This window comes from Kwoniella dejecticola, chromosome 2 (assembly GCF_000512565.2).
Source record: "Kwoniella dejecticola CBS 10117 chromosome 2, complete sequence".
Lineage (NCBI taxonomy): Eukaryota > Fungi > Basidiomycota > Tremellomycetes > Tremellales > Cryptococcaceae > Kwoniella > Kwoniella dejecticola.
Genome location: NC_089302.1, coordinates 1,982,552 through 2,009,470, shown reverse-complemented (window position 1 = coordinate 2,009,470; position 26,919 = coordinate 1,982,552). Strand labels below are relative to the sequence as shown.

Genomic DNA, 26,919 nt, shown 5'->3' with positions numbered 1-26,919 from the left:
ATCGTCCGTTCTGGGATCGTTGAAGCTAGCGCTGAGCAGCAACAGGTGTAATCGTCAGAAACGAGGAGATGTAAGGGGGACAAGAAGATACCTAGAGTTGGCAAGGGATGTTGGTAGAAAGTGAGACGATGGTGACAATGAAAACAAACAAGTAGATGAATCAGGAGATGTATTGCATATGTATCACAGTCTGTACTCAAAATGAACATGCATGCTCGTGGACGACCAGCCATCAATCAATAAAATATACTTTCACGACCAGGCCCTTCAGAGGATCTACAGCATGTCAGCCCTCTCTGACAGTAGTCAGGTAGATAGAAGCAGCTACTGTGCATCCCAAGGAATTCATTCATTCGTCCTGATTGAGTTTGCTACCTCGTTGTCACTTTAAAATGTATTGAAAATAGTCGCTAAATCACCATCGTGGACGGAACAACCATTGACAAATGAGTCTGCAGTGTCTTGGAAATGAATGGATATCTCACCTGTGACGGCTTTGACGCGCGGTAGCGCACATTTTGTGGCCGAGACGCAGGCGAGGTCGTAGAGGTCGGTGAAAATTGCTGTTCTCTCAATGAGCGTGCTATGGGCGCTGAAGCGTGCAGTGCAGTCTGTTCTTAAAACGATCACGGTACGTTCGGGCACTGATCTCAGATATTCTTTCACCGATCGCAATGTGATCCCTCGACCTCGTCTAGCGATGTTGTATGCACTGTACCAGGACGGAGAACCGCTGAAAACAAATCCCTTCATCCCTCACTGTTCACCAAGAGGCAAGGAGTATAACGTCACACGATGCTCACACATCGTCTATCTTGATGACGGAGATCATCCTTTCTGAGGCTTTTGAAGGGTGATTCTCGGATCCTTTCAGGCGAGAATATATCGAAGTATCCACGATACGTACAGGATAGCAGATAGGCATTCCGGCCTTCACTCGAATCTGACTTGATGGGTAACAAAGACTGGGATGCTTGGCTTGTTCCTCCACCCATACTGAATTGCAGCGTTTAGCACTTACACGACTTTCTTCGCGGTACATCGGTATCCTTCTTTTTAGCGTCGCCTGTCATGGACTCACAAGAGAACTATAACTACACGTACGGCAAACCTCAGTCTACGCTGGGAGTGACTGGTACCGGCGGCCGACAGCCTGTGACCCAAGACCTCTGGCCGCGCAACTCATGGCAATTTGCACAAACCAAGCATGATGAGTCCGTACACCTGTGTCAAGAGGTAAACCCTGGTGGTAAATAACTTCCCCCTTGCGCAAGCTCCTGATTCCACCACCGGTGTCACCACTGGCCTGTTGCTGATACCCAAATCAATATGCTCTAGAGAACGCCGCGAGCCGAGTCATACAACTGTATCATGAGAATCTTCATAACGCCAGTAAGTTGTGATCATGTGCTGTATGGCAACGCATAACATAACAATGGTTTACGGCCCTTCTCACTGATTGAGTCCGACTGACTTACGAGGCGGCTTTCCAGCTCCAGACGCTTTCCATGAGGTCATGGCTAAATACGGCCATGAGACAACTTGGACCCTGTCAAGTCTGAGCTGGTCATACGAGTCAGATGGTAGGGCATACTTCCGCAGGCATGTCGAGGCGGGCCTGGTCCAAGATGACGGCGTGCAGCCGGACATATGGACTGTACGGGACCTGGGCGATGTTATTCGAGGTGTCATCACCTACACCAACTCGGGAAAGTCATACAATTCATTGTAAGCTGCTCATCTAGTCGCGCTTGCTTCTCAGATTTGGCTTCAAGACGCTTGTGACGCGACACGCGCAGAAGGGGTGAGGCTAAATGTTAATCTACATGACGCAGCCACACCGACTTTAGTGCTCATCGGAAACAGCAATACCTTGAGTCCCTTGCGACAGACAAAGAGTTTCAGGAATGGGCCGACGGAAAGGTAAGTCTCTCGACTCATGACCATCTCATGCTCAGAAAGATATATCCAAAAGTTGGCCTGGAGACCCGTTGATCCGTTGACGAGTGAGCTGGCGATCCGGTGGGATGTAGTGCGCCAAGACTTTCAGATCGGTCCGAAGGAATCTGGGATTCTCAACTAAGAACTCGCTCAAGATCACCAGTATAGTCGCGGATCAAAGCTGTCCACAAAGAGGTTATGCTACCGCTCTGGTCGAGCAGGCGAAGAAGGATGCACAAGCTGCCAGCATACCCGCTTGGTGTTATGCGTTAGATGAACGAGCCGTGAGTGTCAGGCGTTGGGTCCGCCATGCACGTAGGCTGTACAATGGCACTCCCCAGCCCAGCTATGCGGAATCACGGCCATCTCGCTAATGAGCTGATTGCCATGTACAGGTCGCCTTCTGGCAGAAGGTAGGCTTTCAACCAGCTGCGCAGCGCTCATTTACCCTTTATCAGAGTGACGAGAGCGTCCCTGTTACGGGTATGACGTACATTCCTCCGGGCGTGCATGTCAGTACGCTTGAGGGCTGCTTGGCTCGCTTGCAGTGAAAGACATCCAGACGTATTGGTTTGATAGAAAGCCGCCCAGCTGTTATATTCGCCACGGATGTACATGGCTTGGCTCAAAGGAGCGGCAGGCGCTACTCTACGATGACTCTGGTCGAGCGCAATTCTAGGACGGTCATGATAGCCCTGCGTGGCAGATCCTACGGCGTTGTGCTGCAAATAGGATGTTTCTGTCGATGACGAAACTCAGAAAGATCCGTTGTTCAGAGCAAGAAGGCGTCTTCACTTGATCCGGACTCAGTGCCATTGGCAAGCAAGCATTTCCAGTGAGAAGTCAAGCTCTTAAGCACCCAGTAGATCCCGATTGTGTCATGTCGACCCGTACACACTTGCCTCAACATGTCTTATTTTCCAATGCCAAACCCTGCCAAAGGGCATAGCCTCAGACAGGTCTTGCGGCCATCTTCTCGTGAGTATCTGTAGTAAGGCTTTCTTCGTTCTGAGAGTTCGCCTAAATAGCTTTCCCCGCTCAACGAGTTTCGTTGACTGTGGGAGAACTTGGTGCAGAAGATTAAGCCAACCAGATTCTATCTACGTTGGAGAGAATTCCACCGATCCTAGTGAGTTTCTCGCACTCGATCCAGCCGGACTTGATCGTGGCACCATTTGCCAGCTTCGCTATTGCCACCTTGTCGCCACTTAGATGGTACCAATCCTACGACCATAGTCGCCGTGATCATAATGCTCTCAGCTGATGTTCGCGCTCCCATGGTCTGCATCAGTCCGATGCCCTAGTCATACTTATCTTCTCCGTGAGAGCTCCGACGCTGAATTGGCAGACAAATTGAACTTCCTATCTCATATTGGTCCCCAATTCGATCCGCAAGATGAGACCTGGAAGCTTATGTCCGATCCAAAGAATGAAGGGGGGAAGCGATGCGAGTTGTTCACGAGTAGCGATGCTGCTGGTATCCAAGCCGTCATAGCATTCACTCTGCCGCAAAACTCCCAAGAGTATAGGTGAGTCTCGCCATCTTCGTCGTATATCTGTATTTGATTTGGCTGATCGTCGGACTTTGCCTCCTCATTAGCAAGTGGACTGAGTGGGATAACAAGTATTACGAGGCAAGCACCGCTCTCCTCGAACCTGGGCGGCAATTCTGGAGAAGAACCACCGTGAGTGTTCAGTCTTCTTGTGGATTGCGACATGCTAGGCAGACACAACGTGCCCTGACGTTTTCTGGACCAACGACCTCTGATACCATATCTGTATTTGACTAGCTCAAGGACACATGGGATGAAATTATGGACTCGTTGGCCAGATGTGGCTATAAGAACACAATCGAGCTCGCTTTCTTGGTCACCCCCGCTGCTGCACGTGGTCAAGGACATGCTTCAGCCCTGGTGGATATCGCTAAAGCTGCAGCGACTGAGGCTAAAACTCCCATCTGGCTGGCTGCTCATCATGACGAACCAGTGAGTCTCTAGTCCTCTTCTCATGGCAGCTCGCCCAGACCTTGCAAAAAGCTAGGTGACCCCGAAAGTAAGGTTACTGATAACATCCAACCTACTGTACGTATCTCATAATAAAGATTAAGTTCTACAGTAATAGGGGCTTCAAGACGCTTTTCAGGAAATATCTCCCGCTCAATGCGAAGGAAGATGTGGCAGGGGAGAACCAGGTGGACGCGGAGCCCTCTAGATGGAAAAACGAGACTGTCCTGACGATTATGGGCTATGATCCCACAACGTCTGAAGGAGCCGCATGATAGTTGATCCTGACATGGTGTTTATACACCGCTTCTGGTGGAGACGGATAAGTAATCATGAATCCGTTGTCAGATTGCGTGACCTGTTCATACGATTACTGAACATTGAAGGTGAGCTTTCCCGTGTGAGCCATTCCAGGCCGAACGGTCGTGTAAATTTCACCATAAGACGCAAAATTTATACTTCCTACAGTACAAGTGTCTGCCGCAGGGACCACGCTTCACGTTTCCAAGCGTCAGGATCCTTTCATTATTCGATACTCCAATCCTTTCTATTTGCACAACCTCACCAGGGCCTTACATACCGTATACCTCAAAAGAGGCAATCACACTGGAGTATTGGGTCAGGACTCTCAAGTTGGACTTTCTGGGCTTCCAGCATTATTACCCACGGCCTTCTAGCCGCTTTCAATGACGTGGTGCTGCTGCTGGTCTTCCTCCGGTGGTGAGAATGCGTATTGAGCCACTTACAGCGCCGACGATCAGCTGTCACGCATGAGGCTCAACAGGTTGATCGTAACGCCCTGCTATGAATCGGAAAAGCTGAATCAATAGCTAATTTGCGTGCAAGTACAGAGAGACTAAACATGTCAGTGCAGACCACTAAGGACAGTCAGATTAATTATAGAATCGAGCTATTACCTCGTCCGTCTTCGCGTGAGTGACGTCAAGTCCTAAGCCTCTGCACAAGACAGCTTCACATGACACACATAGTCGATGCAATCGGCGAGTGGGCGATGAGCTGACTTTAGCCCAATCGTGCGTGATATACTGTGACTTATGATAGCGGAGGTGGCACGTCGTATCTTGTCGATTTTAGACGAATCGCTCTCCGATAAAAGTGGGTACCTCATGCAGTCCTTTCTCCCAAAACCCCAGACCCGTTTTAGCCCACGACTCGATTGCATCGTGATGATTAGCAACATCGATCTTGCGGTACCTGGGGAGAATTTGCTATATACTGATATGCTTTTTCTGATAGTCCTGACCCCGAGCCATCACCACAGATTGATGCACTCTACAGACCGAGATTCTGCCGCTCGAGCCTTCTTTCTATCGACTCTTGGACCGCGATTCGACCCTTCCAACGTGAATGCCGACTGGCAAGAAGAAGACCCGGGTCTGGCCTGCGAAGTGTGGACGAGCAGCGATGCGGAGGGTATCCAAGGTGTGATGACGTTCAATCTGCCTGATAAATCACATACATACGAGTGAGTCTTTCAATCGGCTCAGTAAGTATACTAGTACAACCTGTTTTAAATCACTGTAGGAGTTTTTTGCAATGAATTGGGGCCGCCATTCGCTGTCGTACTGTAGAAAATGCTCAAAATGGTCTCAAAAGTATGCCATAGAGTGTCTCGGAAAGCTGCATCGGACTCGTCGGTCTTGGAATCGGACTGTCGTGAGTCCTGCTCTTGCTTCGTAACGAATCTGAAATTGAGAGGAAAAGGGAAACAAAATCGACTCATGGATCAGAAATGAATCGCAGTGCGACATCACTGCCAATGCCAGATCAAGACTCGAGACACGCGGGTACAGACTTGAACAATCTATAGAAATCACCTTCTTAGCTACGGATTCGAAAGCTCGTAGATCCGGACACGCTTCAGGCTTGATCGAACAAGTCAAGAGTGTGGCGGACGAGAATGGGGTTCCAGCGTGGTTGATTGCTCATCATGAGAGTACTGTGAGTTGCGTCAGTGGCTTTTTTCGCAGTCAAGACGGAATCTCCATGTTCCAGTAGTACAGTAGTACAGCAATCCGAGAAAGGTGAGACGATCTTTCAGAGCTGATTGATGAATGGATGACCTGATCCACGCGATCCGCGCATCAAATGAATCGAAGGTCCAATTCTATGAGAACAGGGGATTCAAAAGACAGTTCACAGAATATTTGCCACTCAATGCGGAAGGTAAAAAGCATAAAGCGGAACTTACTATCATGACATATGGTCAGCGGAGGCCTCGGGCCTGAAATTCTGATATACATATATATGCATGAGACGATGCTGTACAGCACAGGATCGCTACAGTATGCATCATTCAATGGAGTCATCTAGAGAATGTTATCGGTGTGTGCTTGAGGAGGAGGGAGCGGAGGAGAAGGCGGAGAAGAAGGGGAGGGGTGGAAAGGGGGGTCAGAGGGAGGAGAAAAGGAGAGGGGGGGCAGAGGGAGGAGAAGAGGAAGGAGGAGGCGAGGGGGAAAGGGGAGGGGGAGAGGGAGAGGGAAGGGGGAGAGGGAGGGAGAGAGGGAGGGGGACAGGGAAGGGGTGAGGACCTCAGTCGAATAACGATAGCCCACATTTCCAGCTAGGCCACTCCTCCTTTCGTTGCGATGCATTCTATCCTCTCACGCGGATGCATGAACCCTACGAGCATTGGATACACACGCACACGCGCATGCACATGCACACCAAGATCCGAGTTTGAATGATATGACATCTCTGCGTGTGATGTAATTTGACAACAAGACAAGAAAACGATTACACAGATGAGTGTGAATATGGGAATGAGAATAGATGAATGATATGTCGGGAAACCCCCTGATAAATCTTATAATTGACCTGCCTCGCGGGCTGTAGCAGATCCTACTGACTTCCACTTCTCCCGACAAGGTATGCACATGGATATCGATGAAAGGGAACATTGACGAATGACGATGAGGCGTTGAGGCCTCTTTCAAATGTCAAGCTTAGATGATATTCCACATTTCCTCCTGTAAGTGGATTGTTATAATTAGTCACATGATGCCTTGTTCTTATAGTATGACGGACGAACGTACCATTGCGCAGCAGAATTTCCCACAAGCAACCGAGGCGGATAGAGAGTAATCGCTGATAGAGATCTTCTGATCGACGAATTGATCTGCAAAATTATCGGCTCTGCAGGACGACATAGCCGTCAGCATAGCAATCTTTGAGTTGATTGTGGATGAATATAGGTTGCTCACCCTCTGGCCATTGCACCGACGAAGACACACACCGAGTGAGTCTCAGGTAAGGTGGGCAAGAATTGAGATAAGCGGATAGTTGGTGCGTCGGCGGATAGAGCTATTCAGATACGCCAAATTGACAAGGTCAGCGAGGTCAATAGTCTTGCGCCACAAACCAACTCACTCAATTTGATGGTATTTGTGGGTAAATGGTCGGTGATCGGGTTCTGCGATCGTGTCATTAGCTTTCTAGTTTCACACAAGGTTCCGGTTGCTCATTCGCAACTCACTTTGATCACCCTCAATAGCTTTTCACTACCGTTCACTCCTCGAATAGAGAGTTTATGTAATAGTTGCACTGTTAACCGACAATCAGCCATGATGCCAGAGTCCATAGAAACGGGTTGTGAAGGATGATTCCGCTCACCCATCAGACCGGAGAATCGCTTGAACGTTCTCGGTATTCTCACACTTGGGTTGACTTCAATCAAGACCCCCCTCGCGGTGTGGATGTATACCTGCAGCAAACCAGCTTTGTTCAGGGGAGAGTCGAGGAGAGTGAGGAGGCACTACGAGTGAAGTCAATTGTGACATGTCAGCATTCCTAGCGTTCCGAACGGAATTTGAGATAAAGACTGGCGAAGTGTACAACGCTGCTCATACTCACTTGATGGGTGATATCGGGTCTAGCATCCGCTATATCCCTTCCGGTCTTAGCTAAGATCCCTTGATGATCATCACAATTCAACAGGGCGTATTTCGCTTCCTTGCCAGAGGTGTTTTTACCTCCTGATCCGGACGATACCCTGTACGCTTCGAGGCATGCCTGAAGGAAGATGATTTAGCTTCGTCCATTCGAAAATTACAATTTGACACGAAAAGTTGACACCACCCCAAGAAGAAGCTGAGACGAGGTAAAACGACACCCAATGACCGCTTTGGATTGAGTGTGTATATACTGGTAGGATAAACAAACTCACCTGAGAGAGAACAACGATCAACCTCCTCGTATTTTCTTTATCGACATTCGTCTTCGGCACTACCGCTGCCTTGGGTACGAAGTCTGCCCTTTGGGATTGTCCTTGAGTTTTGCTCGATGAGGAAGAAGAAGGAAGAGGTCGGGTAATTCGGTCAGAGGTCTCTCCTATAGGTATATTCCCAGCTACATCTTCTGCACCATCACCATTTCCATTCGCGGACGAAGACGCCTTGGTATTCAGTGATTTTGAAATATCGTGAAATGATGTGGGGGCTGGGGCTGGGGCTTTAGGTTTGACTATAGGTATAGGGTTGGCGTTGGAAGGGACGAACAAGGGTGCAGAAGCTGACATCTTGGATGATTTGGCTGGTTGGGGTTGAGAAGCGCCAGAAGCTGCTTCGGAGATTCGTCGTTTGGGAGGTGTCCCGCTTCGGTTCGTGTTCGTGTTCGACATTTCGTGAGTCTAGTCTAGTCTTCGCTTCGCTTTTGTTCGCCTGAAATTTCGCGATATACTAAAAAGCGATGAAAGAGAGACGAGTACGAGGACTCTGCTGAGATGTATGCGTATCGATGATTAAGATAGATTGTGGAAGTATGATAATTTGAATGGAGATGGACTTCTTGTACCAAGATAATCTAATCTGCAGCTGGACTTTTGAAATTTCTGAACTGGACTGAACCTGAAGCGACCCTGAAATAAGTGGCACCATAACCGTAATCCCAATTTGTATTTCCTCATTACAACCCTCAAACTTTCTAATCACACGTCTTTAAGCATATGCAAAGCGTAACCGTGTGCGCCGACAGCTGGCCCGAGACGCTTGGAGAACATTTGAATTTTAATGCGTTTATTACTGCTGCAAATACGCTCATGGCGCACGACAAGTTATGGACAACTTCATCTCAAAAGCATATGTAAGAGAGAATGACTACAAGATCCAGCTACAACGCTTAAGCAGAGTGAAGGATTTCGAGGAACTCCTTTCCAGCAGCACCTGGAGCGGACTTCTTGACGGAACCCTTGCTCTTCTTCTCTTGTCTGAGAAGCTCTTGTCTTCTGAGAGTCTTGGCGTAAGGGTTGAGTCGGAACAAGATGGCCTTGTTTCGGAGAGGGTTCTTCTTTTGGGTGAAGGGTCCTGGTGAAATCAGATAGGATGTTAGCAAAACATGAGAGAGGAAAGATACAAATCTGTGAGTGAACTCGGACTCACTCTTTTGGGTGGGGGCACCGGCAGCTCTGACGACGGATTGAATTTCGTCCGAGTTGATGAGTCTGGTGACGTCGGAAGAGGAGATCTTGGCGGTGGGGAGGTTGAAGCCTGACTTCTTCTCGTAGACGGAGTCGAGGGCAGCGATGGCGGCCTCGGTCCAGATGATGAATCGACCGACGTGACCACCGGGGGCGAGTTGGAGGAGGTTAAGGGACTCGACGGGGGAAGTCTCGACTCCTGGAACGTTCTTGAAGGCTCTGGTGAGTCCTTCGTCCTTGGCGTAAACGACGAGGGGACCTCTTCGTTGTCTGTATCTTCTGTTTCTCATCTTACCCTTACCGGCTCTGAGCTTTCTAGAGTTAGAGACCTTGGCGATATCGGCGTAAGCGGCGGTAGCCTTGAGGAGCTCGACGGCCTCCTTGGTCTTGGTGACGGACTCGACGGAAGAGGAGATGACGAGGGGGACTTCTTGGATCTGCTCGATTCGGTGACCTCTAGCAAGGACCAACGAGGGCAAAGCGGAAGCGGCCAAGGCGGAGGCGACGGCGTATCGTCGTTGGTTTTGGTTGACCTTGACGTGCCATTTTCTCCAGGTCTTGGTGGGGGCGAACATTCGTCCACCTCGACACATGTTACCGAAGGCGGCTTGACCGGATCGTTGGGTACCACCACCACCTACACGAGGGATACGGGCGACAGCTCGACCGGTACCCCACGATTCGGCAGAGGTTTGGTGACCGGCGTTCTCAGCGACAGCGTAAGGTTGTCTTCTGTTCTTAGCAATGGACTCTGGGTGGGGGATAAGCGGTCAGCACAGTGTCTAACCTACAGCATGCCGTATAGCGGCAGTCTCCTTCTCATATCCTACTTCTCCTGGGTCACTCTCCTTCCTTCGTCTGAAGCATGTTCACTGCACATCCGAGAAATCCAGTTTCCTCAAATGCCCTGTACAATCCACCATATGTCCGGCCTTCTTTCGCTTCCTATCGCTTCCGTCCATCTCCTATACCCGCTGTTTAACAAATATTCTCTACTCACTGTGAACTTGTTGGACGACATCAAGTCTGATAGGAGCCGTGAAGACGGCGGGGAGAGGGACTGAGCCGGAGGACTCCCCAGTAGCGGACCAAACGGTGACGGTGGGTCTAGCGGCCATTTTCTATCATTATCCTAAGTTATCAGTATGGGTTCCAGCTTGACGATACGTTGACAGGGTGGACTGACGAATTTTTAGATGGACTTGAGGGTTGAAGAAGACGAATTTGAGGTTTGACGATGAGGATGCTCAAATTACCAACGAGCAGCAAGCAAGCAGCAAGCGACACCCAACAGAGCTCTCTGTGGTTTACCAAATTATTTTCCCCCTGCCAGTTGAAAATCGGCGTTTCGTTTGGGCTTCGGTAATTTGGCAATGACATTCACCTAAGCTACTGTGGCAGATATGTGACGACTTTTGCTTCCGCTAAGCTTGTCTTCCCAGACACGTGGGGGCGATCATTCCGGGTGACGCGCTGGAAGTTGCAAAGTCAAGCAGCACCAGCAGCAACAGCAACCAGGATACAGGATACAGGATACAAGGCTACGCAGCAAGCATATGCCCTTGAACAAAGGCTCAAGACTGTACAAAGGAGTCACGAAGAGAAAGAACTCAGTAGTACGTGCAAGTCGCTCCTTTATGCTTTTGCTCAGCGGTCGAGCAGTCGAGTGAAGTCAACATCAAAAGGGTGATCCAAGGAAGAATCATCAACTTCATACGCCCACATCATTCCTCCATACCGAAAATCAACATACACTACTCTGCATCATCACGGTCTTATTCGCTTCATCAACTCCCATCAAGCCAAGAACGAATCACCTGATCATAGCTCGCTTGCCCAAACTGCTTGCATCCTATCAACACACTGATCATCCGCATTCGGCATCACCTCCATGAAGAGGTCTTTCTCACCTTCCAGCACATCCGCATCCGCATCCGCATCCTCTAACCCCGCTTCTGCTTCTGCTTCAGCTTCGACGACTCTACGTAGACATCTCCACCATTCGAACTCCCAGCATTTCCAGAACCAAAACAACGATTCCCACTTCCCCGAGACTGACTTGAGTGACCCGAAACCCTGGGAATCTAATCGGAATATCAAATTATACGGTTCAAGTAGAGATACTCATCAACAACATAGCTACTTGGACAAATTAGATTCTCCTACTTCTTCTTCGCCGACAGCCGGAGATTTGCCTTTGTACTCGCATTCATCCTACGCGCACGACGATATGGAGACTCGACAACGTAAATTGAATCACGCCAACGGAGAGAAGGAGTCGAGCTTAGCTGATAGCTACGATGAGAAGGTCGAGTTACTTGATGATCAAGGTAAATGGGAGAAAGGCCATGGAGCTGGGCCTGGAATAGGTGGAAAGAGGGGATTACCCCCTCGACAAAGGATAGGTGGATGGGTGAGCATCTCAACGACATATGATATTCGCGGCCTTTCCTAGCTAGGTTAGTCAGCTGACTTGACGATCTCTTATCGGGTTGCAGCGAGGTATACTGGTGGAACATGAAGAACTCATCTGGACGGCTATCTATACTTTGCTCAGTATGATCACTAGGTACTGGAGGATAGGCGCTGCGAACTATGTGGTATGGGACGAGGTGAGCCCCATTCTTTCGCATGCATACTTCCGTCCGAATGGAAAGCGGAAAAGCAATCGGGCCTTCGTCCATCCTGGCAATCATCTCATTCCGTCATGCTTTGCGGAAGCTGATCATGAACTCCTGCCACAGGCTCATTTCGGTAAATTCGGAACACACTACATCAACCGAGATTTCTACTTCGACGTCCATCCTCCGCTTGGAAAGATGTTAGTCGGCTTAGCAGGATTATTGTCGGGCTACGGAGGTGGATTCGAGTTCAAGTCCGGTGTAGAATACCCCGCGGACGTGCCTTATACTTCGATGAGAGTCATCTTGGCTACTTTCGGTGTCGCGCTTGTGCCCCTTGCTTGGTGGACTGCCGGAGAAATGGGTTGGTCAAGGTGGACTAGGCATTGGGTTACTATTTGTGTTCTATGTGGTGAGTCCATCTTCATCAGCTTACTAGAGTCGAACAATGAACGACGAGCTTACTCTACACGGACCCAGATATCGGATGGCTGTGTATCTCCAGATTCATCCTGCTAGACTCCATGTTACTCTTCTTCACTTTCACCACTACCCTGGGTCTGGTCAAATTCCACAACCAACGTCATGAGTGAGTCAGCTGCCTGGCACCCCGCAAGGACTGATTTGAGCTGACCGTTTGACGCAGTGCCTTTGGCGATGATTGGTGGATCTGGCTGGTCTTCACCGGATGGTCCATCGGTTGTGTGTGTAGTGTGAAATGGGTCGGGATGTTCATTACTGCTCTTGTGGGATTATACACCATCGAAGATCTATGGGACAAATTCGGAGACCTATCCATGCCCGTTGTCAGTATTCAGCTAGTCGATACGTAGCGGGGATAGCTCAAGCTGACACGTTTTGGCTTAGCGAACGTACATACAACACTGGGTTGCCCGAATAGCATGTCTGATGGTCTTACCGTTTATCGTATACGCCTCATGCTTCAAGATACACTTCATGGTCCTCAATAGATCCGGGCCGGGAGACGCCCAGATGTCAAGTCTGTTCCAAGCCCATCTCAAGGGGAACGATTTTGCGGAATCGCCGTTGGAGATTGCTTATGGATCAAAGTTGACATTGAAAAACTACGGATACGGCGGAGGATTGTTGCACTCTCACGTACAGACATTCCCTGTGGGTTCGCAGCAGCAGCAAGTCACCTGTTACCATTATAAAGACGACAACAACAACTGGATCGTGACTCCCACTTGGAATGAAGATCCCGTTGACCCAGATGGACCTATCAGATACCTTCAAGATGGCGATACCATCCGACTGATTCACTCTTCGACCGGCCGTAATCTACACTCCCACCCGATCGCCGCACCCGTCACAAAGGAGAACTGGGAAGTTGCAGGGTACGGCAACGAGACGATCGGGGATGAGAACGATCTTTGGGTAGTCGAGGTTGTCGACGATACCTCTCGAGGAACATTCAAACCCGGAACTGAAAATAGGATACATGCTCTGACTACGAGGATGCGATTCAGACACCAACAATTGAACTGTTACCTCCGTGCTGCCAATGCTGTCTTGCCTCAATGGGGGTTCAAGCAGGTCGAAGTCACCTGCACGAAAGAAAACGACAAGAAAGATAAACATACCTACTGGAACGTCGAGTCTCACTGGAACGAGCGACTCCCACCGGGAAATGCGAAGCTGTATAAATCGCCGTTCTGGAGAGACTTTGTGCATCTCAACGTGGCGATGTGGACTTCCAACAACGCTTTGGTACCTGATCCAGATAAAGAGGATATCTTAGCTTCGAAACCGTTCGATTGGCCGTTCCTCCACTTGGGTCTGAGGATGTGCGGATGGGGAGATAATCAGATCAAATTTTACCTGTTGGGTACGCCCATCATTTGGTATTTCTCGACCATCTCCCTCGGCCTGGCGTTCCTGTTACTTGGATATTACCTCGCGAGGGGCCAGAGACAGTACAAGGATTGGAGGTCTAGTCAGGAATGGGAACATTGGTTGTATGTGGGTAAAGTCGCTTTTGGCGGCTGGGCATTACATTTCTGTGAGTGTAGCACTTAGATCCCGACTGGTGTCCCAAGCGGATCCCGAGCTGACGAGGATGGTCTATAAATTCGTAGTCCCTTTCTTGATCATGGGCCGAGTGACATATTTGCATCATTATGTGAGTTTGTCTTTCCCCGAGATGGGTTGAGAAGGATATAGATTATGTATACTGATTATAATTGCGCAGCTCCCGACTTTGTACTTTGCCGTCCTGATGGCTGGACACGTGCTCGAGCACTTCTTCTTTGGCGGGACGAGACGAACGCAATTGAAAAAGACGATCTGGTTTGGTGTCTGGGCGGGATCGGTGATACTCAGTTTCTGGTGGTTCAAAGATCTCGCATTGGGTATACATGGTCCGGTTAATGATCATTGGGGATGGTTATGGAGACTTAGCTGGAATGTGAGTAGACTATTGCTTCAGCTCAGTCTGTGACTGAGGTTAAAGCTTTTGAGGAAGTATTGTGCTCGTGCTGATTGATCGTTTCGTGGTCGTTCACAGATATACAATTAAAACCGAAATCAAGATTCCCTGTCGACTTGGAGTGCTCAGGATTCCTGATAAATTCTCCTCGTGCCGATGTGCCGATAGGAGATCTCAACATCAGTTCAAATTACAAAAACAATACCTGGTCGGAACAATTATTATATAGATTATATACCCCTGCATCTGCATTGCAATGACTTGATGAATCAAATACGCACGGTGCGTCTATAGATCAATGCAGGATAATCACTGTGAATATGAACGTGAATGAAATATCCTCAGTATACGTAAGCTATATAAGAGCTGACCTTAGCTATACTTGAACTGCTATTTTGCTCATCATGGTGAATGTGTATCCGTACTCGTATTCAGAACCCACATCTCGTATCTGTATTCTACCCCCTTCTCCTCATTGATCTCATCCACTGTGAACCCTAACCAATCTTGTAATTCTTCGTGAGTTGCCTTCTTCCAAATCAGGCCCCCTGCATCTGATTTTGAGCTGTGGTCACTGGTGGATGTGCTGGTGTGCTTCGTGAAATCTTCTAAAAACGCATCGCACTGAAAATCCGATATGACCCTAGTCAGGAGGACCCGATCTACCAGCGGCGGAGTCGACGTGAGGCAGGTTTTGTATAGCTGCGAACCGCCAATCAAGAAGTTTCTACGTGTCTTTCCACTTGACGATGCTGAGTCCGGATGGTCTGCTGGAGAGAGGGAATCTAATGCTGATTCGAGGGAAGAATACGATTCTGTATTGGGTGATTGCGAGCTAATTAATGATGCCATTGTCGATTAGCATTGTTCCCACTTTTCAACTTGACATGCGTTCATTTATCTTTGATTGGTAATTTGTGGGTGATTTGACTTGCTTCGTTCGGTTCGTTTATCGTAATCGTAGTTGCATTGCATTTGTAAGAATCCACTCACATATCTACACCTTTACTCGAGATCACCAGATTCCTCCTATTTTTTAACGGTCTGAATCTGGCTGGAATCGATTCCCAAGTCTTCCGCCCCATAATCACTGTGTTCGTATTTGTGTTTTCATTCTCAAGCTGCTCCGCAGGAACTTCACCAGTGGTGACTATCCTAGTGGATCAGTCAGTCAAAAGTCCACTCAGGATGGTCGGAGCGAAGGTGCGACTCACCCCGAGCGAAATACTTCATCTCTCCAGGTAATCGCCATGGAAGACCGCCATTCAAGCCTATGCCATTAGATTGCGTCGCTGCTACGATGGCTGTGATGGATGGTTTCGCTCCCGTTTCCGAGGTGGTGGCAGTGGTGGAAGCGGCGGACATTCTGATTGTTCGTATGATGCTTGAGAGCATACAAAGAGCTGTGAGATCTGTTGTTATTGACAATAGATATCTAGAGGAGCAGAAGGATAAGAGAGACGCGATTGACCATTTCAACATTTCTAATAAGTGACGCTGCTGTAGACGCGACTCTGATCGATGTCGGAAAGTGGGTGACTCGAATAAGTTCTCCCCTACGCTCAAGGGTCTGAGTCTGAGAGCGGTGCGTCATGCTTGGTTGCTCGCTCGCTGTCATGATGATGAGCCTTCACCACAATGATATCAGCTACAATACTGCATATTCGAAGCGACATCCAAAGCAAGTATAGCGATAGAACAGTCCGGACAGCCTCGTATTGACTCCCACGATGCCCGTGAGCTTCAATCTTCACTTACCCTTGTGATTCGCCAAGCTGACCAGACTTCCATCGCGCAGGCCTACCACTCGATGTTCAACGATGATACCTCGGCGAGACAAGTCGGTAATATGGCTTTGTTGCCTATCAACACCAAAGTCAGAGGGCCTGCACCGTTAGCAGGTAAGTCGCCTTGACTCTGACCTACTTCCCGCCGGCCACCTCATCTGACATAGTCCTCCATGTCCTATATCTATCACGTCGCTGTCAATAGCCTTCATCACGATAATATGACCAAGATGAACTTGCTGACCATCCGCCTTGAATCATACAGCCGACCCAAGTCAACCTGATGTAATTGAAGAATCCCTCGACCTGTGCGTATCCAGCTGTCAAGTTCGCGGCGTATCCGAGATCAGCAGCTGACGCTCACGCATTTGTACATCCTGTGGAATGTATTAGGTTCAGAGCTAATTGTCTTTTCCGCAATTTCGAGATCAAAGGTGAGTCACGGCGAGAATCACGAGTGTGACGTTAAGCACATCCGTGGTTGTGGTCGTAATTAGCCACCCTTTGATCTACGCCGGTGGAGCTAACATTTCCCATATCTATCTTACCTGTCGCAGGCCCAGCAGATCGCCTGATGATCTACTTGATCTTATTCATCTCGGAATGCCTGACCAAACTCGCCCCCACCCCTGGTAAACCTTCTCCGGGGTATCAAGAGGCTCTCAAGCTCCTCCAGACGCAAGCCGTCGACACTTTCGCATTACCTGGAGATGCGGGATTCCCATTGAACTCGCTTTATCATGCCCCAGCAAACCGGATGGATGCTGGTGAGTCATTATGCGTTACCTCTTTTTGATTGACCGCTTCCACCTACTTGCTTCATGCAAAGCAAAAAGCATCGCTAACATATTACATGTGACTTATCACCACTTGCACCCACACTCAGACGCCCTCCGATCGTATCTCACTCAAACCCGAACAGAACTAGCCATCAGGCTCGTTGATAGATTGTACACGCACGAACAAGTTCTGGGTCCCGACGGTCAACCCACGGGACAATTGGGAGCCAGATCGAATAAACCGAGTAAATGGTGGATGTCATTCCAGAAGAGGCGGTGAGTGCGAATTTGCATTCGAGATTTGAGCTTTCAGGTCATGATCTCCCGATACTTCCTCACCTCTGCGAATCTTTATCCTGATGGACCACAGCTGATCATTCAAAATTCTATCGCCTGGTCTTCAGATTCATGGGCAGATCACTCAGTGCATAATTCGCTCCTCGAAGCTGCACCCCAACCCGCACTTCAATATCAGATCATATCCTTCATCGTCTTCCTCAAGAAGGAACTTCAGACTTCAGTCCGTAGATACATCAAGCACGTACAGTAATGTATCAGACGAAAGAAGAAGGAGTACAAACAAATCTCCAATATACCCTAACCTCTTAACCTTTATCCTATACGCAGAATGAACAATTGTATTTCATAACCTGACCGAGAACAAATTGTGCGATCCTCCTTTCCGGCGCGTCTAACTTCGGTCACAATGATCAGGAGCGGGACCGCGAGCGCGAGCGTGAAAGTGAACTTGCACGAAACTGCTTTATGCTGCGATGCTTATTCTGCATTGTTGCTTAATCACATATACCGCACTGACTACCTGACCAGACTAAGTATATACGGAGCGAGCTGAATACCATTAATAACAGTCGGTATTCGATCGGAGGCGAACATTACTAAACGCGTCAATCGTCACTCCTCTGGGTTGTGATTTTATCATTCTCAATCCATCAATCCTTCTAGGACCCCAAACCTTCCCGAGGACTGACTCAAGGAGGTTGTGTTCGTATTCGAGTTTGAATTCGGATTTGAATTTGACGATTTCCTCCTTTTCTTATGTTTGTGCTTATTCTTCTTTCTTCCACCATCACCTTGACACTCCTCATTTGCAACCTTATCAGCACTCGCAACCAAGGATTCTTCACTATCAAGTGGGTTCAGCTCATCCCTATCCCCTTCCCGATTCGCACCCGCACCCGCGCCCAGATCGGTTGGAAGGGCAGACACGCGGTGCAAACCCACTATGACACTCTCATCTAATCCATCGACCAAAGCGTTCCAGCACAAATCGAACATCCTCTGTTCTTCCTCTTCACGCCATTTCCACCCGCTTTGAGGCGAAGGAACGTCTTTCGAGAGGAGGGTATGTATGTTGATACCGCTGAAAAAGACGAAGGGGATAATATGTGTTAAACCTATTTCTTCTATTTTTCTCTCTTCTCTTTCTAACTCTATCTTTGTCTCTGTGTCTGTATCTGTATCTATGTCTATGACTTGCCCCACGACTGTCTCGACTTTCGACGATATTTCAGGGAGCAGTAACAAAGCCTGAGCCAAGATATGTGTATCCGACAAGAAACTTCCTAGTTGAGCTATCAATTGGCAATTCCTAGTTTCCAAAAGAGGGTACATCCTCCCTCCGCCTTCTTCTTCATTGGAAGATCTTTGTTTGTGGTTACCCTGATCCGCTTTTGCCTCAGATTCAGAGAATATCTCTCTCTTCCACATTGTATACGTCCCTATACAAGCTTTGAGGACAGCCGTAACTTCGTCGCGCTTCCATCTATTCTGTCCGTATTTTCCCGCTCGTTCCAGAGTATCCACCACGCAGAGCCGAAGCAGCGAGACGAGCGGCTGAAGCGAAGGCGGAAGGGCTCGGATCGAAGGGATGTTAGAATGTAACGCCTCGAGGTAGATATTCAGCCTTTCCTCCCTTGGCCGCAGGCATATAGGGGTTTGTCCTTCACCACCTGAATCTGAGGATTGGACGGAAGACAAAACCAATGTGGAGGGTATGATCTTGGCGGTTGAACCTTGTCTCAGGTATTCGGTCATTTCCCTTATAGCTTCACTTCGGGTCGAAGCTGAGGGTTTGGTGTGAGACGTTTGATTATCGACTAATGTAGTTACTTCACTTGGCGTCGATTCGACCTCGCCGGTCTCAATAGGAACACCCAGTAATTCCCGGAGTTCCGAGTCATCCTCTGCTTGTCTATCTCCGCCTTGCCCACTCTGTATCGTTGTATCCTCCCCGTCGTCCTCGTCGATCACCTCGCGAGTGGGGAACCTGAGACCGCCCAATCCCTGATCCGCTATATCCCACGCCTTCCTGCGTATATTCCTCGCCCCGCTCGAAGCTTTCAGACACGGTCCAGAGATATCTTCTAGGACCTGCCACTGGTACATCCTATCCGGGTACAACCATCCGTGCACAATCGTTCCCACTAGCCCGTCCCTCTGTGCAGCCGCGTACGCTTCTGTACCACCTTGACCCGTCTTGCCGGTCGATGACTCGGCTTCGGGACTGAATGCTTCGCCGGCAAGAGACACAGGAGTCCGGCATCCCAGAGCCGGATCCAGCTCTCCGCAAAATGGATACGTGGTACAACACTCCCCGGTCGGCGGGAGGTGGTACTGCAATGCAGCTTCGATGATGATGTTGACCGCCTCGTCCAGTTCTTGTTCCGTGTCAAATGGGTATACGCATAATTTCTTGATTACTTTCTTGACCAGCTCTACGACCTGATCACCGGGATTATCTCTCTGCCTATTCTTCCCGCTTGACTGATTGGCCGGTGCGAAGAGCTGTTCGCGTAGAATACGAGCGGCCTTCTCTATACGCTGGAACATCGTGAGACCAGGCTCGAAGAAGCGCTGTATGAGGTTGGGCGGGGTATAGTCCGTGCCGCACAGCGAGGCGAAAAGGGGTAAATGCGTAGAAGGTAGTCGTAAGCGATGTCGGAGTGCATGGGGAGGTATGAAAGTCATCACTAGACTCGGGTTCTTGAGGGCCGAAGAAGGGATCATGGATGACTTGTATTGGCGATTAGGCTGATTGGGGTGTCTCCGTCCATTCTGAACAGGCTGGAAAGCTGAATCCTCATCCACTGCTTGTCGACTCCTCAGACCAGGCGGCACATATGTCCCACGAGTTTCTTGAGCCGTTCGGGCGGGCGGCGGACCCTCGATCCAGTTGATCATATCTATCGGAACGTATCCTCGCACCCGTTCGGTCCTCCCGATGAGGATGATAAAGTCTGAATCCCGTCCAAAGACGTACCCTCCGACTTTCTCAGCCATAGATACGCAGATCCCATCGGCTTCTCCGGCGGGAACAAAGTGGGTCTTGACTCCTAAGCGATGGAGGGCGAAGGTGAACACTTGAGAGGCGAAGAATGGTAAGACGACCTTACCGCCTCGAGCAAAGGAGGGGGACGAGCGAGAGATGACGGAGGTCGTGTAGAATAGCTGGCATGCTAGGAGTTTCTCGGATGCTCTGGAAAGGGTCGTTTCGTGCTTCTCAGGGGGACCGGCGCCTATGAGTGGTTCGAAATGAACAGTCAGTACGGGTGATAACCGGTTTCGACAAATATTTCGATCGGATCAGAAGAAAGAGACGAAGGCATACCGTCAAATACGAAAGTCGGTTCCAAGCCGACATTCCTCCATCCTTGTACCAACTGCTTCACTAGCTTGTAGTACCGTAAATACTCCCCACCCGAAGTCCAGGGTAAAGAGTCGAGGTATAGCTTGAAGATGATCCTATAGATTACAGTCAACTTGTCAGGTCATGGCAATAGATTCTGAGCGATAGCGCGGATACTTACCCCCAGGCATCCACTATGATCGGTATCTTGTCTGTTCCGTCGTTCGCGGATGAGCTGGTGTCGATCGGGGGCAGAGTCACCGTCTTTGTGAGGGACGTCCGGTTCTCTCGAACGAACGATTCTAGACCTTTGACACCCATCCTGTCGAAGCCGTGTTCAAAACTGAAGAGGGTATCGATTTTGCTCAGAGAATGCCTCGATCAATTTCTAGTTGGTTTCGAGGTCTAGATGTGGCCGTCAAGATCCCGAATGCATCGGTCTTGGGGAGATCAGAGTAGTCTATTATGCTACCGTAAGACGGATGCGAAGATGGAAAAATATGTCGATGAGATGGAGATGTGATGTGGAGGTTTAAGCGCTCTGAATCGAGAATCCGCTGTGTGGACGGACATTTCGGCGGGATAATCAGATGAGGACCTATTATTTGGCATAACAATGCCAGCGACTGACAACGCTCCCCCTTAACACGACGTACATGAACCGAGTCACATCGAGTCAAGATTCATACATGTTCATCGTAGGCTATCATTCGTGACATCGTTAAAACCTAAATCAAACACATTGACCAAGTGAAGCAGAGTAAAGTATTGTCCATTGATCTAATCCCGTGCCATCTTGCTTGTTCCGTTTCCTGTGCTCCACATCCGTCTCAGTACCTCGGACTCTTCCTTCCAAACATACCTTCCGCTATAGTCCACAAGACATGATCAACATCATCCTTCTCATCCGGCTACGGTATTCAGCGCCCACCTGGATGCGATTGAGCTTCCTCCGGCCTTCTTAATCCTCCTTCCGAGTATCCCACACCTTGCCCATCATACCGATTCATCGTCGGCGTCACACCTTCTCGGTTCGATTCATGATACGCCTCCGCCGGATGATCTACATATCCGCCTCCGGGCGCTGAGAACGGGTACTGGTCTGCTCCTCCAGATAGCGGTCTATGTTGATCTTGATAATCGTAGCCTCCTCCTCCTCCTCCTCCATGCTGTTGCTGTTGCTGTTGATTCTGATAATGTTGGTCATATTCGTAATCGTGTCCGCCGCCAACAGCAGCATCGTCGTACCTCCCATCATCTACCGGCCGAACCGTCGCATTCGAGAACTCCCGCTGATGGCCCTGCTCATACCCATAACCATATCCTGCTCCTGTTCCCGCGGCACCGGCTTGCTCGTCCCTCAAAGAATCCATCGACGGCCTTGCATCCCACGCATCGGCATTCGGCCCCGTAGAAGGAGGCATGTTGTTGTACACTGACCCGGGGTTATATCTCGTTGATCGCAGGATCGACATCGTAAATGCTTCCGGGTTTTCTGAATAGACGGAATGATATAGTTTGTGGTCTTTCACCTGCGATTTAGAGTATGTCCGAGTGAGGCTGCCGCGCAAGGTCAGCAAAGGGGAATTTGGTGGAAAGCAACAAGTATGAACACGGCTTACTAGATGAAATACCCTTGTACCAGTAACAAGATGACCCATAATGCGCCCATTATACCTACATCTGCCCATGCAAACGCACTACATAGAGCTTCACCCTCCGACGCCAGTGTTGAGTTTGCAGTTGATGATGTGGAGTTGGAATCAGAGAAGAACTTGGCCTGCGGGATCGACGACATCATATTAGCTTTTCGAGGATTGAGAGAAAGCTGTTATGCGAAAGGCTCACCTCGCAGGAAGCCACCGCTTGATTATGTTGCAAAGCACTGGTGATGATCAATGCTGCGGCACATATTAGGGCCGCTAAGATCGCTAGGGCGTTGATGAGGGAATACACCTTGAATGTTGACGTTTTCTCCTACCCCGAGATATAAGCAACTTACTTTGACGGAAATGGAATCACTCACGCGTAGCACGCCAATAAAGCCTACTGGCTGTACAGCGGCAATGACGAAGCACAGTATGGCAAACACTATGCCTCCTATTTCTGGGAAAGACGCTCCGACGACTATTGGTAAGAAGTGGTTATTGGATTTTCCGTTGGTATTGTGATCGGTGTAGATTGACTCACTGTCCGGCGTAGCAAATACTATGATCCCGATAGCTAAGCCCAGTAGCTATAACAGACGAGTCACTCAAATTAGCAAGTCGTGTCTGAACTCTCCACGAACGGCGATTAGCTCACAGCTTGCTCGGATAGTATTATGTATATACCAGCATTTACTAGCGGTACAGCTGGAACCCGATCATCAGTATCGACTTCACATCGTCATGAAGGTTAGACCCACCGCAACAACAATATTTCGGATCTATCAGCCCCTTTCCAACATCTCGCATCTTCTCCATCTTGGGCGTTTATCCTAGAGTGCAATGGCGAACGCGCTCTGACTTGTAAAAGGGGAACTTTGCACTGGTCTGCGGTCGCGTTGATCGTAGAGTTGTTTCTGAATCTGCTGCAGTCGTTGTTGGCGAGAAGTGTATCTACGGTAGGCGACCGAGCTACGAGAGATATCGCTGTGGGTGCTGGAGATTACCTTTGATTATTCGTATAGCTGGGTTTCTCTTTTGTGCATGAAGGTCAGTTATTGCTGTGGTCAGGCGAGTGAGGTTATTATTTGCACCGCTTACCCGCGTAGCGTCACAAGGGGTTCGCGTGTTTATCTCGTGGCGCTTGTCATCGCGCTGCGCGCTGGGCTGGAGGCGAGGAAGACTATTTACAAAGTTTCATACATGTACATGGAAATGCATACGCTTCTAACTCATCTGCTTTTCTCGATGTTTGGACTACAACATAATTTTTATCTTGTCTTTTGATCTCGAAGTGGGGATTGACTGCAACCTGATTTATGACGGCACATAGTCAGTCAAGTAAGATACGGAAAATGAATTTTACCATCTAACTCACTAAGCTTTCCTCCTCTCGTTATTATTTGCCACCCGTCTTTCCAGCATCAGAAGAAGAAGCACCGTTGCCGAACTCTTCCCAGTGTCTTATGCATCGTTCCAATTCCGCCTCTAACACCTCCATTTCCGCCTCTTCTGGTAAGTGCGATGGCACCTGCAGCGCATCGATTTCTTGCCCTTCTCTGACAAGGGCACCGCGGATCTGTGCCAGCGTTTCCAGCGCTGGAATCAGTTGTCCGTAAGGTACACGTTCGCCTCTAAATAAAGCAGCTATCATCGCAAAGTGAGGGGTGTCTTCGCCTTGAGCACGTTCTGTCGCTTTTTTCTGTTGAAGAGGATTTCCCTGATCAGCATATTGCGCTCGGAAGCTCTCTGATACCTAAAAGGGCTTTGATGCTCTTCCCAGGGGGTTGATTCGCAAGCTGCTTATCTGTGATTTTGTGATCTGGTCGGTTGGCGATCTGTAACTCTTTCAATGATCGGTTCCTTCGTGAGCTGACGTGAGTCAACTACTCACAGTTGCGACTTCATTGATCTTAAGTTGCCAATCTTTGCATAAGGCATGAGAGGAGCGTTCACCCTAAAGCGTCGCAAGACTCAGCTTAACGCAACTACAAGCTGACTTGGTGACTTACGATATCGCGGTCGATCAACTCATCTGCCGAGACCGACGATTCTTCTTGGCCCTTGGGATCGGTCTTCTCAGCTGAGTCATCTTTGCGAGGATGCTTGCCTCGGTCGAAGGTGTCTTGCGGTGGCATGTCGTTCGCAAGTAGTAGAATGAAGAATATGCTTGCTTGATGCCGGGAAAGGAGGAAAGAGAAGAAACAGTTCAGAATGTGTGGTTGAACTAATTAACCGGATGGGGAATCAAGTCACTGTATGGAATTCGCCACTTTGGAGCAGGTATGACGGTGTTATCGTGTGTGTGTGTGTGAGTGTGTATGAGTCAACTGGCCATCCTTTGGGTGACTAAGGTATACTTTACTCGCGCAATCATTCATCTCTTCTTCTCTTCTCATCATCTCGATGCTACTGTTAATCTAATCAATCCAAAATTGTAAAGAGATTGAGCTATCATGGACCCCTTTAACGGCCTCGACCCAGCGGAAATCGCCTCAGCATGGGACATCGCTGAGTCTGAGAATTCTGAGCCAGTCGTAAGAAGACCCAACATGCTCGACAGGCTCGACAGCAAAAAATGGAAAGAGGTGCGCAGAATGCGTCGACTGTCTGATTTCACGACTCAGAACTTACCAAGGGCACTCGACAAATACACTGTCATTCTTTGGCAATTTATCGAGAAACACGAAGGACCAGACGGACTCGGCGGGGAGCTTTGGTGGGTCGAGAGCGTTCCAAAGAGGGTCTTACCGGTAAGTGAAGCAGAACAAGCGATGATGGAGCTTACCATGCTGCTGCAGACCGAATCTGCGAATTCTTGACCATTGCTGCGACGACCTCTGAGAAGCGAGATCCGAAGAGTGGTCATCTCATCGAAGGAGCATACCCGGGACATCAGCAATATATGACTCTCACTCAGCTTTCCGAAAAGATGGTTGCTTTTGTGAGTCAAATCACGCTGACCGGTGCTAAAATCCGGGAGTTGACTCATTCGAATGAACGTACATTAGTTACCCTACATCTCGACCCCCCCCCCTATTGCCACTTGAGCTTAATGCGGCCAAGAAACAGATCCGAAAGGTAAGCTCTCATCGTATCGCATGAGCGTTCTACATTGCTCATGTCGTTGCAGCATACACGAAACCTCCAGACCGCTGCAGATTCCTCTATCTCTCTGCCACATAAGCCTCAACCCGGTCCCTCCTCTCTTGCCGAAGGATCAACAGCTTATACGAGGGAAAGCAGCCGAGCACCGAAGGTCTTATCCCCGCCCTTCGAAAAGACACTGGACGTCTGCCAATCCGCTCAGTTGAAAAACCCTGCTGCAAACCGTCAAACGAGCTTAGAAAGCTTCCTCAACTCGGGCAGCAAGCCAGGCGGAAAGGATAACGTCATGGCGGCTTCTTCGTCAGTAGTCGCCGGCAAATTGCTCAAGAGGACTGCGGAAGATGATACGGTAGCGGGGACTACGAAGAAATTGAGGCAAGATGATGCTTTGGATGAAGCCGTCATCAAGAACGTAACCATTCAATCGTCAATGCAGAACACTGCCTCAGATGCTCAGAAGTCCGCGGAAAAAGGAACGACGTCAGAGGCGGATAAAGAAAGCGAATGAATTTGAGCCAGAAAGCGTATTGAGGTGGGGCTTAAGGAAAATGGCTTTACTTTGATCACAATCGCTCACGGACTTTCTCCATATTCTCGCTCATTTTGGGTCTTTTGTTTCGCGATTTAAATCGCATTTCCATTCTTCACAGCATCGTCTCGAAGCAAATTTTCCGCTTCTCAATTCCATTGAATCTGTTGTACAGAGGTAGAAATATACCCAACGATCTCAAGCAAATCATCATGCATCATGTCTCATGTCCTACGTCCCATATGACGACTTATAGCCACTTAAGGAGAAGTGTTTGGCTCAGACGACGCATGATCCCTTGTCCAGCGACTCTCTATATCAACAGCAGACCGCTGAACAAGTCCTTCATCAAGCGTATTCATCCCATATTGTTGACGCGTTAAACTATCACTCTCTGCTGCAGCGAAGTGGTGATCAATTCACATTGCGCCTGACTACGAAGCTATTTGCTTTTCGCCTGGATCAGGAGGTCGTGGGTGAGAACCCCATTCGTCGGTTCAATGAGTGTCTCATCAGTCGAGGAAATCAGTCAATGTATTGTATGCTCGAACCAGTCTGATGGATTAGTCAAACGATGTTTCGCACCGATGGTGAACTCCCCAAATACGAGTATGCATGAATCACTATCCAGCTGAGCACTCTGACTTTGTGAAAGGAAACAAATGGTAGGGATAAAGGCAGATAAGGTTGAAAAGGGGCAAATCGAGGTGCCGGTGGAGGTCATTGGCGAAATCGAGGCGGAACTGGGCAAGAAATGAAATGTGGCTTTTCACCGGACATACAGATAATTTACGTTACCTCAAATCGTTCACATCCAAGAAAACCTACATGTATGCGATCCTCTATAGCATATATCAGATGCATGTCATAGGCTGTTCCATCATTGACGTGCACATGCAACGGGGGAGACGAGACGCGAATTGGTATCAACATCGATGTGGCACTTGCGCTGACCTTCATCCAGCTCGACTTCTTT

At 49.0% G+C, this 26,919-nt stretch overlaps 11 protein-coding genes across 11 annotated transcripts; 5 read left to right on the top strand and 6 right to left on the bottom strand.

Annotated features, from left to right (window-relative positions):
- Nucleotides 1-1,071: 1,071 nt before the first annotated feature.
- I303_102182 (uncharacterized protein) lies at nt 1,072-4,219 on the top strand (the record flags this gene model as incomplete). Its single annotated transcript, XM_018405034.1, has 11 exons — nt 1,072-1,249; nt 1,339-1,392; nt 1,494-1,728; nt 1,836-1,923; nt 2,034-2,225; nt 2,337-2,354; nt 2,400-2,457; nt 3,233-3,470; nt 3,542-3,626; nt 3,732-3,926; nt 4,043-4,219. The coding sequence occupies 11 exons, from the start codon at nt 1,072-1,074 to the stop codon at nt 4,217-4,219; spliced, it is 1,518 nt and encodes a 505-aa protein (XP_018265315.1).
- Nucleotides 4,220-4,806: 587 nt separating this feature from the next.
- On the top strand, nt 4,807-5,434 carry I303_102181 (uncharacterized protein; the record flags this gene model as incomplete). The annotated part of the gene is made up of 3 exons (XM_018405035.1): nt 4,807-4,876; nt 5,007-5,060; nt 5,202-5,434. 3 exons carry the CDS (start codon nt 4,807-4,809, stop codon nt 5,432-5,434), a joined length of 357 nt encoding a protein of 118 aa, XP_018265316.1.
- Nucleotides 5,435-6,910: 1,476 nt separating this feature from the next.
- I303_102180 (uncharacterized protein) lies at nt 6,911-8,583 on the bottom strand (the record flags this gene model as incomplete). The annotated part of the gene is made up of 8 exons (XM_018405036.1): nt 6,911-6,934; nt 7,001-7,100; nt 7,169-7,268; nt 7,335-7,377; nt 7,441-7,508; nt 7,578-7,719; nt 7,818-7,976; nt 8,131-8,583. The coding sequence occupies 8 exons, from the start codon at nt 8,581-8,583 to the stop codon at nt 6,911-6,913; spliced, it is 1,089 nt and encodes a 362-aa protein (XP_018265317.1).
- Nucleotides 8,584-9,080: 497 nt separating this feature from the next.
- Nucleotides 9,081-10,496, bottom strand: I303_102179 (60S ribosomal protein uL4; the record flags this gene model as incomplete). The annotated part of the gene is made up of 3 exons (XM_018405037.1): nt 9,081-9,265; nt 9,341-10,129; nt 10,379-10,496. 3 exons carry the CDS (start codon nt 10,494-10,496, stop codon nt 9,081-9,083), a joined length of 1,092 nt encoding a protein of 363 aa, XP_018265318.1.
- Nucleotides 10,497-11,269: 773 nt separating this feature from the next.
- Nucleotides 11,270-14,460, top strand: I303_102178 (uncharacterized protein; the record flags this gene model as incomplete). Its single annotated transcript, XM_018405038.1, has 8 exons — nt 11,270-11,791; nt 11,877-11,990; nt 12,123-12,411; nt 12,480-12,588; nt 12,646-12,805; nt 12,867-14,022; nt 14,099-14,142; nt 14,212-14,460. The coding sequence occupies 8 exons, from the start codon at nt 11,270-11,272 to the stop codon at nt 14,458-14,460; spliced, it is 2,643 nt and encodes an 880-aa protein (XP_018265319.1).
- Nucleotides 14,461-14,850: 390 nt separating this feature from the next.
- Nucleotides 14,851-15,813, bottom strand: I303_102177 (uncharacterized protein; the record flags this gene model as incomplete). The annotated part of the gene is made up of 3 exons (XM_018405039.1): nt 14,851-15,283; nt 15,442-15,598; nt 15,663-15,813. The coding sequence occupies 3 exons, from the start codon at nt 15,811-15,813 to the stop codon at nt 14,851-14,853; spliced, it is 741 nt and encodes a 246-aa protein (XP_018265320.1).
- A 445-nt stretch (nt 15,814-16,258) lies between these two features.
- I303_102176 (uncharacterized protein) lies at nt 16,259-17,446 on the top strand (the record flags this gene model as incomplete). Its single annotated transcript, XM_065968486.1, has 6 exons — nt 16,259-16,349; nt 16,501-16,543; nt 16,629-16,669; nt 16,793-17,002; nt 17,122-17,290; nt 17,419-17,446. The coding sequence occupies 6 exons, from the start codon at nt 16,259-16,261 to the stop codon at nt 17,444-17,446; spliced, it is 582 nt and encodes a 193-aa protein (XP_065824558.1).
- A 510-nt stretch (nt 17,447-17,956) lies between these two features.
- I303_102175 (uncharacterized protein) lies at nt 17,957-20,981 on the bottom strand (the record flags this gene model as incomplete). Its single annotated transcript, XM_018405041.1, has 3 exons — nt 17,957-20,550; nt 20,643-20,776; nt 20,842-20,981. The coding sequence occupies 3 exons, from the start codon at nt 20,979-20,981 to the stop codon at nt 17,957-17,959; spliced, it is 2,868 nt and encodes a 955-aa protein (XP_018265322.1).
- Nucleotides 20,982-21,580: 599 nt separating this feature from the next.
- On the bottom strand, nt 21,581-23,125 carry I303_102174 (uncharacterized protein; the record flags this gene model as incomplete). The annotated part of the gene is made up of 7 exons (XM_065968485.1): nt 21,581-22,220; nt 22,283-22,440; nt 22,509-22,637; nt 22,687-22,787; nt 22,851-22,896; nt 22,965-23,014; nt 23,068-23,125. The coding sequence occupies 7 exons, from the start codon at nt 23,123-23,125 to the stop codon at nt 21,581-21,583; spliced, it is 1,182 nt and encodes a 393-aa protein (XP_065824557.1).
- Nucleotides 23,126-23,705: 580 nt separating this feature from the next.
- Nucleotides 23,706-24,444, bottom strand: I303_102173 (uncharacterized protein; the record flags this gene model as incomplete). The annotated part of the gene is made up of 3 exons (XM_018405043.1): nt 23,706-24,008; nt 24,201-24,263; nt 24,319-24,444. The coding sequence occupies 3 exons, from the start codon at nt 24,442-24,444 to the stop codon at nt 23,706-23,708; spliced, it is 492 nt and encodes a 163-aa protein (XP_018265324.1).
- A 318-nt stretch (nt 24,445-24,762) lies between these two features.
- I303_102172 (uncharacterized protein) lies at nt 24,763-25,922 on the top strand (the record flags this gene model as incomplete). The annotated part of the gene is made up of 3 exons (XM_065968484.1): nt 24,763-25,063; nt 25,108-25,250; nt 25,440-25,922. 3 exons carry the CDS (start codon nt 24,763-24,765, stop codon nt 25,920-25,922), a joined length of 927 nt encoding a protein of 308 aa, XP_065824556.1.
- Between the last annotated feature and the right edge of the window lie 997 nt (nt 25,923-26,919).